Raw genomic sequence first — 14,382 nt, 5'->3', positions numbered from 1 at the left:
TAGTTAATTGCTAATAAGCAACAGCAAACATTTTTATATTTTTTAAACTGTAAGTATGCATATAGAAATTTTGTTTACTTTATGAGCTTACTACTATACTTCTTTCCAAGTAATCATTCTCTCATCTTGTTTGTATTTCTCTCAGTTTGTGCTTTTACAACTATTCTTTTTGCAGTAGACTCATCACTCCTGTATTCCAAATGACAGTGTAGAACTTCCTGTGAAGGGAAATATTTTAAAGTAATCTTAATTGCTTTTGTATTTGTATTGTCTTTGGGTCTCTGATCCTTCTGCCTTCATTTGCATTCATTTCATGGAAGTAAGAAATAATGTTCTAAAGCAACAGCCTAGAGCATGAACAAATTCTGCAACCTCCTGGACAACATTTGATACATTGAGTATCAAATTGAATGTTTTGTAATTACATCTCCTACCATCAAACGAACAGAATTAATAGGAGAATGAGAGCAAACTAATGTCACATTTGAAGTAAATTAAAAAAAAAAAAAATCGAAGTGCACCTCTATCTACATCAGATTCAATAAAAACTTGTCTAATATATTCCGTTAAAACAGAACAAAGCGTTTCACATTTTTTTGGTTGACTGTATCCTCAGCAGTGCTAAAATAGAATAATTTTTCAGATACATGGAGTTTGTGACAGTCAGATCTGCTGATGTAATTAATGTAGGAGCATACGAGGTCACTAAGAAAGATTTCCGCTACAGTTTAAGTTCAACAAAAGTGGGATACTTTTTGTATTTCAACATCTATTTAAGGTGGAAGTGAAAGTTAGGCAAGAAGATAAAAATGGAAATACGTTTCAGTTCCTCTTGGCATTATAAATGAAAAAATGCAAAAATAATGCTATATTGTGCTTAGAAAAGTGCCTTTGGCCTTAGTTTAAAAAACCCTAAGTTTGATCATATTTTTATTTTCTTTCAGTCTTGTCTGAGGCTGTATTTCCCACATAGTATTTAAAAAAAAAAAAAAAAAAAGGGAAAATAAAAAGGAAAATTAGCTCAATTCCAACTAGGCCATTCTCAGGAGCAGTAGCTAATTTATTATTACAAACAGGATTAACGTTATAATCCTGAAGCAAACTCAGAAAAGTCTGCAGTGACTTTTTACTTTTTGTCTATATACATTTTGGTAACTTTAATTACTAAAATGAGTTTTGTGCATCATTTTAAGAGTGAAATATCAGTCTTAAAGCTAATTATATGTATTTTAACTGTAACAATTAAGTGTAACATAAGGATTATGCTTCAAGTATCTTTGTTTTCTGACAAAAATATACCAAAAGAAGTTTTCTAAAATGTGATATTCTTTATCTAGACATGTCAGGGTTAATATTTAGCACTGGCTTGGGAATAACATAATTTTGAAATAGCTGTGTATTCTAGAAAGAATGTTGGCTTCATGAGCACTTAAAAATGCCTATAGTATAAAGTATCATCCGTGTACTTGAAGGCACCATCAAACTAAATTGCTAGTGAGGCATTTTGTGAGAGAGAGAAAATATGGCAGACTGATATCTTAATCAAGGTGTACTATAAAGTAGTTAAAAGGTGAAGTTGTAACAAATTAAGAAGTCCTTCATGTTACTATTTTTAAATCAAACACTAAACAGGGTCACTAAAACTGTTGCCTTGCATGATTTGTTTGGATTGTGTCTGATGGTATTGTATTTCACAGAGGTAAAGGCCCCCTGAAGAATACGTCAGATGTCATTAATGCGGCCAAGAAGATTGCAGAGGCAGGATCGAGGATGGACAAATTGGCACGGGCGGTAGCTGATCAGGTAACAACAAAAATGAGCAGAAATATAACAGAACCTCTATCAATGAGTTGCCTTTTGCAGGAAAAGGTTATTTTTACTTGGCAGACAATTACCTGTTGAAACGTGCTGCCTGGACACTGATCTCCCCATTGAATAGAAGTTGTTTCTTCTACACCAATCAACTTGTTTTTTGCAGTACAGGAAAGTCATAAATGAGTCTCTCAAAATTTCAGAAATACCTGAATTGTCCCACGACCTCGCTTCTGGACCCAAGAGATTGTATTAGAATTAGACTGATATATTTGCTTTTATGAAAGCAGCTGAGATTTGGATGCTCTGTTACCCTTGCCACATGCCTAGGAACCCTTATGTTCTTTTCAGCTCGTTCTTCCACCAGTTTCACTTGATATTGCACTTTTTCAAGATTCCCTGACTCCCTTTCTTCTGCCTTGCATCAGGGCATCGTGCTTACACCTTACGGCCCCCTGCTCGTGTTCTAGGGTCTGTCCCCTCAGTCCCACTACCAAACTCGTGTCATAAATAGAAAGATGAACTTGCGATGTTCAGCCCCTTTCTTACAGACTGGCTTATCTATCCAACTGGAGGGTAAGAGGAATCATTGTATTAAAAGTTAAGAGCCAAATTTCATCTAGGTTCTAGGAAGGTAATTTAAATTTAAGCAAATTAAATTTGACTATTTTTTTCCCTTGTAAACTTCCTATAGTTTTTTTCTTTTCATTGGCATCTGGAAAAAGTTTGCTGGAAGTGGGAACTATAACTTCCTTGCTTCTAGTCTTTCTCTTCAAAATAAGTATTTTTTTTCTTCTTTGAGTAAGCATGTACTAGTGTGTAATACATCCTGCCACAGAATGCAAGCTAGAGTGGCAAGAAACCTGAAGCTGCCCACTTTCCTATAACCTCAGAAATTTTGGGTTTAGGTTTCCTTTGTTGTCAGCAAGCATTTTTCCCTGTAGTTAACCCATTCCCATCCTTTAAATATAGCATCTGCTCATTTTAGCATAAGAAAGGAGAAATCTGTCTGTCGGCTGATGAAATTCCTGGTCTAAAATATCTGCAGAGGTGGAATATTTTAGAGAGAAACACAAAGTAGAGGCATGCTATGCCTAGAGTGTATTGACTTAAGTCACATTTTAAATTTCAGAAGACTGTAACATACACACTTTAATAGTAAACAGTAAAATCACTATAAGAATGAAGTGTTTCTTTTAGTGCTTATTCTTTAATGACATTTTACAGGACTTTGGAGACACTCATGCAATATAAACTTTTTACGGACAGTTGCGTTTTTAATTACTGTTCCAACGAGACAGATCTTACATTTTCATTCGTTCCGAGATACTTGTACTTAAAGCCTTGTCAGCTCTCTAGAAGTGTTGCTTTAAAGTTCATTTCTTTCGGTTCATAGACTTCAAGAGTAGGGTAAATATTTCTGTATTAAATTGTCACCGGTAGGGAGAAGAGTTCTCTTGGGTATTCATGACTGAAAGATGTGGCTCCTGTCTGAGAAAGAGAGGCATTATAGCATTGCCATAAGTATAGAGCAGATTAAACCTAACAGCCACAATGAACCTCCAGCTTTGTTTATTGGTAGTTTTAAAGGGAGAGAAAAACACAAAGTGACTGCTTTCAGGGTTATAGATGGCAGTATAGGCAACTATTTCAGCACAAACATGTTCCTTGCCAGCATTAGCTGTTGGGGCTAGGGCAGTCATCTCAAGCCAGAGGTTGTGATGTTGTTGACTTGTATGTGTTTTCTTCTATCACTTTTTGTTTGAGTGCTCTGATAATATTTTACAAAAATTGCACATAAACTTTGTAAGAAGCTAAAAAGACATATTCAGAAGTCCCTAAATCTTTGTTCTCCAAGCTATACATTCAAAGAACATTGTCAGTCAGACATTATTGGGTAGCCCCAAAGAGACATGCTGTTAGCATTGGACTTCTTTAGCAATGTTTCATCAGAATGAATTACTGAGGTCTGTTCTCTTGAGGCAAGGCTCTGATTATGAACTACAAAAGTGTTGGTTTTTATGCTGCTGATATTGTGGGGGATGATGTAGTTTCTATTAAGAGTCCCAAAGACAGGAATAAATTGTATTTGAGCGTTTTCTAGTTATATTGATTATCAAACCGTCACTGAGTCTGCCACGATTAACCTAATGTAATTTGTATCAAAACAAATTTGAGATGCAGCATCTCAATTTTTACACTGAGGGTGGTGGAACACTGGAACAGGTTGCCCAGAGAGGTGGTGGATGCCCCATCCCTGGAAACATTCAAGGCTGGGTTGGACGGGGCTCTGAGCAACCTGATCAGGTTGGAGATGTCCCTGCTCCTTGCAGGACGGCTGGACTAGGTCCCTTCCAACCCAAATTGTGCTATGATTCTATGGCTCAATGATCCAAAATGGTGCAGGACTGTAGACAGCCTTCCCTCTAGTATGAAGAGGTATCCCTAGAAATGCAGGGGGACCAACTTACCTCATTGTGTTCTTGAGAAGGGCTGCAAGAGTGATGTCATCTCCTGAGAGACTCTGTAATATGTCACACTTTAGTAAATAATTTCCTTCTGGCACAGATTAAGGTGTTTATACATTAGCAATAAGCTTGACAAATCTGTCAATACCACAGCCAAGCAGCCTCACCTCTGCCTTTTGAGTCTTTACTGTGTCAGTAAGGGGCCTGACTTCTGCCAGGTCTGAAGAAGAGCCGAGTCCTCTGAAAGTCTGCACAAATGCCAGGGCAGCTGGCAAGACAGTCAAGAGCTGGCAGTAGAGTGGATGTAATCAGTCAGAACTGGGTTTATCTGGACTTTAACTGGTCCGTATTGTGTCTTAACCTGGACACCCAGCAGACAACCTGGAGTTTCGGGTCAAACTGTGTCTTTTGGCTGCTCACTTGGTTCTTCTGTTCTGTGCAAGCTGATATCGTAAGTGGACTTCCCCCACAAACATAGCAGTCATATTATTTTCATTGTCTTTCATTAGAGGCTGACAGAGAGGTTTCTTCTTTTTGCAAAAAGGTATAGTGCATCTTCAGGTAACAATTCATAAGTCTTGAGTTAAATGAAAGGTGGAGTTTGAATTTTCACATTTCATCAAGTTTGCCTTGTAAAGATGAAGTGAAATGGATCCATCTAATACACACGCATTGCCACTGTCTCCTTTGTTTACCTCTCTATAACCATATAAACTCAGCTACATCTAATCAAATGTTTCTTTTGTCTGTAGTGCCCAGACTCAGCCTGCAAACAGGATCTGCTAGCCTACCTGCAGCGCATTGCCCTCTACTGCCACCAACTCAATATCTGCAGCAAAGTGAAGGCAGAAGTTCAGAACCTGGGAGGAGAACTTATTGTATCAGGGGTAAGCTGATATTTGTATTTAGCTGTTTATGTTTCTTATGTAGCACTTGAAAGGGAGCATTTTTGCATGGCAATAATGTACAAAACAAAAATATAGTGATTCATAAGCAAGCTTTTTAAAATGTTATCGCCATTATTCCAGACCTTACAATAACTTGTGTAGAGCAATTTCATTTTCTAATTACCCTTTGTTTATACTAACCTTGTGAAATCTTCATTCTTCCAAAAGAAAAGTAATTTTGTAGCCTAGAAAGTCATTGCCAAGCTGTGAATATTATAATTATTTGGAGCTTTTGTATATTTGCTCATTATAAATCTTCTTTCCTTTGTTAGTGCTGGTAATTTCCTTCCTCTGTGCAGAAGCCAGCTCTGTATGAAGTGCATATTGTTAAGATGGTGATGACTAATGGGATTCCATTCACTCAGGTTCCAATGCACACTAGGTTTAGCAAAAACTCTGGAAGGCCAGCAAAATATTCTAATTTTTGATGCACGTGCTGTTTTCAAGTACTATTGGCAAGCACAGTGTTTATATACTCTAATTCCCATCCAGTTATTTCAGTTATTTTCAATGAACACAACAAACTTTTTACACACAATATTTTTTTTAGAAATAAAAACAGGAATATGCAGCAGTAGTAATATTATAAACAATTAATTTTCTACATTTTTAAACTATATTTTCTTTCTTTCTCCTAATGTTGGACTCTGTGCCTCTGGGAGATTACTATAACCAAGCAGTAGCAATTGCTGCTCTTCATCATTTTCTTGTTTTGTTCTCTTAATTAATCACCCTAGGTTTAGCCCCATGACACCATTGTTATCTTATAACTCAAATACAGACCGTATGTATGTGAATGTATAATATGTTTCACTCTCCTGAGAGTGTTTTTTAAATGATGGTGATTTGTGAGACTCTAGATACTGGAAACAAGATTGTTTTCAAATACAGTTTAGCAAAAGCACCCTTTCATTGTTTAAGCCCAATCAAGTACGAAGATTGTTAGGACAACTAACTTGTGCCCTTCATTTCATCCATAAGATTCCCCAGTGAAATCACTGGCCTTCCTCAAACGTATCAGAAGTCAGAGCAAATGTTCTCCACTACATAACATTTTGATTTTTTCACAAAGCACTGTAGAAGATCTTAAACATTTGTCAGGCTTTCTTGGATCAAACATTCTGAAGTCACATATGCAATCCTAAAAGGAGCTGCTAAAATGTTGCTGTGTCTGTCCTGCAATTGGTCTTCACTTCTTGACATATGTACATATGTAATTTTAATACCTTGATCTTCCCACAGCAATGAAAAGATCCTCTTCCTTTTTCCTGATATTAATGGAGTGATCTGTCCTTGTTTCGCTGACAGCTATACTGCATAGTAAATGCTATGATCTTTTCTTACCTACTGCCATCTGGGTCCAGCTTTTCATATCCATTGAGTTGTCATTTTCATCTATCTATAACAGTTACCCAAATCAGTGCTTCTACCAGCTTGGCTTTTGTGGTTGTGTGTGTTTCTTTTTCAAGTCTCTTTATTCAGTGTATGTGAATGCTGAATAAGCCATTGTGAATCTCTAGCATCTATTCGTTAGTGGAACATCACCATCCGTTGTGAAATTTAAGTGGCCGAACCGCTTGACTTCATCATTTCCAGTCTGGCATTGTTAGCATCTGCTGCTTATTGGGCTTCATCACCATTGTGTTTCTGTTTGGTTGGGTTTTTACAGTCAGTTGCAGACAAAGGCAAAACTAGCTTCAATCACAGAAATTGTTTGGGTCTGTTCCAAAGAGCCAGTAGTACTGACATACAGAAAAGTTTAAGATTGCCCAGCTTGCTTCTTCTGCTGTTGGTCTGAACAGGAGGGGATACAGAGTGTTGAACTCCTGTGCATCCCTTTTTGAGAGCGTTATCTTATTAGCTGGTAGAACACAGTACAGTGCTTTCCTGATAGTGTTTTCCAAGCTGTTTATCTTCAAGGTGCTGGGTACTGTATGCTCCTTTGCTATCCAGAGATCTGATATCCAAGTGCACATCTACATCTGCTTGTCTATTTGCTGCTTCTGCTTCTTCCATCTTCTTCTTCATTTCCTCTTGGATAGCCGATTACAAATAAACAGTATTTTATTTTCATTAAAATGAAATACCATTATTTGGCAACCTGCATACAGTACAATGTTAGAACTACAATAGACTTCAAGCTTCCCAACCTATAACTAAAGAAGTAAGTTTATATGAATGCACTATTTTCAAATGTTTTGAAGTAAATATTGAGCACCAGGATGAATATTACAATATTGTAATTTACTACTCTGTTTACAAAGAACCACAATATAATACAGATTGATCCAAAAGATGAGTTATGATTCAGAACTATTATGGGGACTACAATCTCTACTTGAATTATTGCATTATTAAGAATATTAATCAATATTTATAAATGAAATGAATGTGTGCATATGTATGTATGAATCTATGTGTGGGCGTGTGTATATTTATGTAAAAAGGAAAGAGACATAAAACCAATTAAAACCTAAAAGACAGATGAAAGCTACCCCACAGTTCTTATAGTTCTGTTAGAGAAAAATGCGTTGCAACAGCTTCAGAAATACTGTGTACATACGGTATAATGTGCTATGTATCTGTTGGCGAAACTTCTGTTTCTTTTTTCCCCACAAGATTCAGAGATTCAATATGGCTTATCTCTCAAAATAAGCATAAAGCTGATCTTGTTTGCTTTTTCCTTTATAGATTGATATGATACTAGCATAGCATATGAAGGAGTTCTTTTTGGCATCATTGACTTTGCTGCAAACAGATCAAAAAGTAAGAAAATGTCAAACTCCTGAAGTGTAAATTATTTCAGTAAAGGAAAGAACCCACTGTTCTTTTTCCCTTTCTTTCGTCCATTCCTTTTCCCCCAACTCTTTCTCTCCTTTGATCTTTCCCATCAATTCCCTGCATGCAGATAGCAAAATTATTTTCCCCAGATAAGTAAGGTCTGGTAATTGAGAGTTAGCATACATCAGCTTAACCTCATTAATATCAATGGAGCAAAGCCAATTTAGACTATCTGTTGACTTGGCCCTTTATGTTTCAAGGTGAGACTGTTTAATTCCTGATTCCAAATAAATTTTGAAAATTAAAATAAGGAAAAAGCACATGGTGCTTGTTGTTCACTGAGGAGCCTTGTAATCTTGAAGAAGATTACAGGGAGGAAAGTAAAGAAAATGAGTGAGGCGGAAGATACATAAAAGCAAAAAGGAATTAATATTTAAAAATGCAGATTTTTTAAAAATATCTAATCTGTGTAGATGATATCCTTGTTCCTAATAAAAGTCTCTTCCATCTTAGTCCATAAACAGATAAATGTTTCTGTATTTCTAAATTTGAGTATTCAATTTCTAATTCCCCTCTAAGAATAAACTTCCTTTAGTAAAACCACAGCCTAAAAGCACTTCAAAATAATTGTCTTTCTTGCCTTCGCTTATTTAACATAACGTATGTTTACTTCATAATCAGTTGCACCATTGTATTGGAGTGCTGAGGTGCTGAGCATATGCTACTCTCAGTGAAGGAAATACTATTTACATATGCTTAGCTCGTGCTAATAGATAGGCTTTTTGTGGTAGCTACCTTTGTTGAATAGAGTTAGTTTTAACCATGATATTTGTTATTTGGATGACAATTCAGACTTTTAACTCTAGGGCTGCTTTATTTTTTTAATATTCCTGTCTGGCTCTTGTTAGCTAGACCGTTACAATGAAACACATCTATATATTCATTTCTTACCCTGGGATAAATATTTATTTGTTCTGTTTAATGCTGCTCTGAAGCTGATCAGCTCTTTTACCTACTCTTCATTTAGGCAATGAACTTGCAGTTTTAAATTTTTTTGTTTATGATAGTAGCTTTGCTACAGTCTTTCCTGCAGGATTATATCAGAATTACAGAATCACAGAATTATTATCAAGATTGGAAAAGACCTAAAAGATCATCCAGTCCAACCATCACCAATACTTCTCAGCTAAATCATATCCCTCAACACAACAGCCAAACGTTTCTTGAACACCCCCATGGTCGGTGACTCCACCACCTCCCTGGGCAGTGCGTTCCAGTGCCTGACTACCCTTTCCGAGTAGTAATATTTCCTAATGTCCAGCCTGAATCTCCCCTGGCGCAGCTTGAAACCATTGCCTCTAGTTCTATCACTGTCTACACGAGAGAAAAGGCCGACCCCTAGCTCACTACAACCTCCCTTCAGGAAGTTATAGAGAGCTATAAGGTCTCCCCTGAGCCTCCTCTTCTCCAGACTGAACAATCCCAGCTCCCTCAGCCGCTCCTCATAAGGCCTGTGCTCCAGACCCCTCACCAGCTTCGTAGCCCTCCTCTGAACGAGTTCTAGGGCCTCAATGTCTTTCTTGCAGTGAGGGGCCCAAAACTGAACACAGTACTCGAGGTGCAGCCTCACCAGTGCCGAGTACAGGGGGACAATTACCTCCCTGTTCCTGCTAGTAACACTGTTTTTGATGCAAGCCAGGATGCCGTTGGCCTTCTTGGCCACCCGGGCACACTGTCAGCTCATGCTCAGCCAAGCATCAATCAGTACCCCCAGGTCCGTTTCCTCCACACAGTCCTCCAGCCACTCCGCCCCAAGCCTATAGCGCTGCCTGGGGTTGTTGTGGCCGAAGTGCAGGACTCGGCATTTGGTCTTGTTGAACCTCATCCCATTGGCTTCAGCCCAGCTCTCCAGCCTGTCCAGATCCCTCTGGAGGGCCTCGCTAGCCCCAGGCAGATCCACACTCCCAGCCAATTTGGTGTCATCTGCGAACTTACTGAGGGTGCACTCAATGCCCTCATCCAGATCATCAATAAAGATATTGAAGAGGACAGGCCCCAGCACCGACCCCTGGGGAACACCACTTGTGACCGGTAGCCAGCTGGATTTAACTCCATTCACCACCACTCTCTGAGCCCGGCCCTCCAGCCAGCTCTTTACCCAGCCAGGAGTGTACCCATCCAAGCCATGGGCTGCCAGCTTCTGCAGGAGAATACCGTGGGAGACAGTGTCAAACGCTTTGCTGAAGTCTAGGTAGACCACATCAACAGCCTTTCCCTCATCCAGCAGATGGGTCACTAGATCATAAAAGGACATCAGGTTGGTCAAACAGGACCTGCCCTTCATGAACCCATGCTGGCTAGGCCTGATCCCCCGGCCATCCCGCACATGCCGCATGATCTCCCTCAAGACTATCTGTTCCATAACCTTCCCTGTAACCGAGGTAAGGCTAACAGGCCTGTAGTTCCCCGGATCCTCCTTACAACCTTTCTTGTAAATGGGAGTCACGTTGGCAATCCTCCAGTCTTCCGGGACCTCACCAGTCAACAAGGAGCGCTGATAGATGATGGAAAGCGGCTCGGCTATCACCTCCGCCAGTTCCCTCAGCGCTCTTGGGTGGATCTCATCCGGCCCCATGGACTTGTGGCAGTCCAGTTGGAGTAGTAAGTCTCTGACCGTTTCTTCCAGAATCACAGAGGGGTTAGTGTGCTCCCCAGCCGAGACTACCAGGTCAGAGAGAGGAGTACCCTGAGGATAACTGGTCTGACCTTTAAAGACAAACAGAAAGAAGGCATTCAGAACCTCCGCCTTTTCCTTATCCTCAGTGGTCACATTCCCAGCCTCATCCCGCAAAGAGTGGATATTCTCCTTTGTCCTCCTCTTACTGTTAATGTATTTATAAAAGAGTTTCTTATTCCTTTTCACCCCAGTGGCCAGGTTAAATTCAAGCTGGGCTTTTGCCTTTTTGATTTCACCTCTACACAGCCTAACGACTTCCTTGTATTCATTCTCAGTTGCCTGTCCCTCCTTCCACAGGCGGTAGATTCTCTTTTTCTCCCGGAGCCTCAAGAATAGCTCCCTATTCATCCACGCCAGTCTTCTTCCCCACCGGCTCATTTTGCGGCTCAGGGGGACCGCCTGCTCCTGCGCCCTTAAGACTCCCTTCTTGAAGAGCAACCAGCTCTCTTGGACCCCTTTGTTCGCTAAGACTGAATGCCAGGGGACTCCCCCTACTAATCTCTTGAACAATTCAAAGTCCGCCCTCCGGAAGTCCAAGGTAGCAGTTTTACTATTCCGCCTCCAAGCTCCACCATGAATTGAGAAATTTATCATTTCATGGTCACTCTGTCCAAGGCAGCCCCCAACCTCCACATCTCCCACCAGACCTTCCCTGTTTGCGAACAGCAGGTCTAGCGGGGCAGTTCCTCTCGTGGGCTCTTTGACCAACTGCATTAGGAAGGCATCCTCTATGCACTCCAAAAACCTCCTAGACTGCTTCTTCTGTGCTGTGCTGTACTCCCAGCATATGTCAGGGCAGTTGAAGTCCCCCATGAGGACAAGGGCTGACGACCGTGCAGCTCGTGCCAGCTGCTTGTAGAATACCTCATCTGTCTCTTCATCCTGGTTTGGCGGTCTATAGCAGACGCCCACCAGGATGTCTGCCTTGTCAGCCCTTCCTCTGATCTTTACCCATAGGGATTCAATATTGAACAGAATCTAAGAAAATCCCTTATCCAAGGCAGCCCACTGTTGTTTTCAGGTTTGACTTAGAACTCTACAGATACAATTACCTGTATTATCAGAAAAATTGCCCAAAGAGTCTTAAACTTCTGAGCCAGATAGATACGCAGTGTCATGCCGAGCAACAGCCATGTGCCTTTGAACACTGTCCAAAAATATTGAATCAATAGCCAAAGCACAGTCCAAACACCTACTTTAGCTGAGTCCAATTTCCAATTATTTTCAAAGGCCAATTTATCTTAGCATAATAAGCTCATCTATGATACTAAGAGAAGGCTTCTTATAAGATTTTGAAGATACCAGACAGGTTAGTTAAGATTGTGACTTTAGTTCTTGCTTGGAGAGTTCTTACTTGGTGAATTTAAGTGAAGACCTTGGGAGAAGAAGAAAGATGAAAGCCACCCCTTTAACCTTGGGTAGGACATTATGAAAATTCCCATAACACCTGAACTGGGAGGCTGGATACATAAAAATATTAACAGATGTGCGATAGACAGCAGAATAACTGTCTGTCTGTTTATTCTTGATCAGTGATAAGAACAAGGTAACTGGAAATAGGTAGTCCTCATCAAAAAATAATGAGCTTCATATTATATATCATGGAATAAGTGTGCATCCAGCAGTTATTTCAAGTGAGCTGGCAAACAATTTCCCTATCAATTCCACCTGTGGATCTTACATCTAGTAAAACAAAATGGTTTAAAGGTTTCTTATTTCATTTAAGGCTGAATCACCCTAAATTATCTTGTACTGTAAAAGCAAGTTCGTGTGCATATGGGCAGTGAAGTATCAAGTTGCTACTTATGAATTATATAGACTCAAAGTAAAGTCAGGTAATTTAAAGTTCACCTGTTGTTAAAGTGAGTAAGGCCATCTTTCATTGAATTTGGATTAAAAGCCTATGCATAAGCAGTTACTTAAGAGCCACTGATGTGATATGTAATTTCCTCACATCACAAAGCCTTTCTAGAGTTCTTCCTTTGTTTTCAAGTAGGCAATCAGAGATCACGTTTGTGGTTAAAATGCTTAAGAGTATGGAGAAAATGGAGTTTGGTAAATAACGTACTGTAATTCCTCCTGAATCAGGCAAGAATTTAGCGTTATATAAAAGAAAGTTGGCTGAAGGGAGAGTTGGCAAAACGGTTGGGTTCCTTTTCTTCAAGATTCTCAGGAGTGCAAAAAGGTTACGCCTGTTGCTTAGCTAGCAACAAAATAAGTTTTGCTATTAATTTATAAAAGAAATGGAAGAATACTCCATAAAGTATGCTCACAGAAACAGTCTGACAAACCAGGGTTTGTAGATATTTCTGGGCTGGGCTGCTTGGACTTGCAAGCTGTCTTTTTTTCTCAGAAAAAAATCTGACCTAAGACCTAGGTGTACTTAATGATTAATAGATAACACTAATAGAAATTTTGTGTGTTATCTGCTAGTGATTCAATTTACTTAGAGCTGAGGGTAAGAGAAGTTATTCCTAAATAATTGCTGTGTTCACATTGTTGGACAGTGAGTGCTCAAAGAGTTACGTACCACAAAGAACTTGTATAGCCCTATGTCCAAGCTGACATCATTGCAAAACTAGGGTTGAGTTATGGTAATACATGAAAACTGGATGTAACACAAGTTAATATACTCAAATTAGTAATGAGAAGTAAAAGATTGACCCAGGAACCCGATAGATAGTTACTAAATTGCTTAAGAATGTAAGTTGGCTTTTGTTATTTTCCTTTTTCAATTAGGAGTTGTTTTTTTTTTTGCAAGTTGATTTTCATGTTTACTCATTGTTTCACCTACAAGACTGCTGTAAGAATTTAGAATGGCCGAAAATGGAGTTTGCAAATATGAGCAGTGTATCATATGTAACGATGCTCTGAAAACAGTGTAAGATCGGACTCATGGAAAGATATTTGTTTAAGATGGAGTTCTGTTTTGAGACGTTAAATGAAAGCAGTGGGTAAGGGAGGACTGGAAATAATAAGGAAGTAAGCCAAAGAGCCTGAAATATGAGATGTGAAAGGGTCAGGGGAAAAAAAAGAAACAACAAAACCAACAAACCAAAAGCAAGATAGGAATATGAAATCAAATAATTGTAATGATGGGAAAGGACTGAGATAAAGTTAGGACCGTAAAGTTGGTTGGGCTCCACAATAATCTCTACTCTCCTAATACTCCCAGTAGAACAAGCAAGGAGAGAAAATAAAAACTTTGAGTCCTTATTTTGGCTCTGAAGATACCACTGTAAAATGACAGCTTCCACGACAGGAAGGATGGGGTTAGGTGGTGAAAGTGAGAGACCTTGATTTATGCTGTATATTCAACTAGCTCCTGTCATCTACTTTGGAAGAAACAAAAGAAAATACAGGGAGATGTTTCAGCCGTGCCTTTTGGAATGGAGATATATTTAAGTAACCTCTGCATATGTGTTTGAGTGTATATAGACATATTGATATATGAGAGGGCATAATAAAGCCATAGTAAGTGTACTGTGTTCCAAAATATATGGCTGTATGAAGCACATTATACTTATATATATAGGTTTTGATAAGCCTGTATCTGGAACAAATTGAGCTTTTTTCTTTGTGACTAATCCAGGAATCTCCAACTCCTGCTGGCACATGCTATATCACTCAATACACT

General features: G+C 39.2%; 1 protein-coding gene across 1 annotated transcript in view; it reads left to right on the top strand.

Annotated features, from left to right (window-relative positions):
- The window catches only part of CTNNA2 (catenin alpha 2), a 495,930-nt gene that overhangs the window by 458,561 nt on the left and 22,987 nt on the right, over positions 1-14,382 (top strand). Inside the window, exons 16-17 of the mRNA XM_086747020.1 lie at positions 1,698-1,803; positions 5,033-5,167. Coding sequence (XP_086603146.1) covers positions 1,698-1,803; positions 5,033-5,167 — 241 coding nt within the window. The remainder of the gene's footprint in view (positions 1-1,697; positions 1,804-5,032; positions 5,168-14,382) is intronic.

This window comes from Chlamydotis macqueenii, chromosome 4 (assembly GCF_036417535.1).
Source record: "Chlamydotis macqueenii isolate bChlMac1 chromosome 4, bChlMac1.mat, whole genome shotgun sequence".
In the NCBI taxonomy this organism is placed as follows: Eukaryota; Metazoa; Chordata; class Aves; order Otidiformes; family Otididae; genus Chlamydotis; species Chlamydotis macqueenii.
This window is presented reverse-complemented; position numbering and strand designations above follow the sequence as displayed.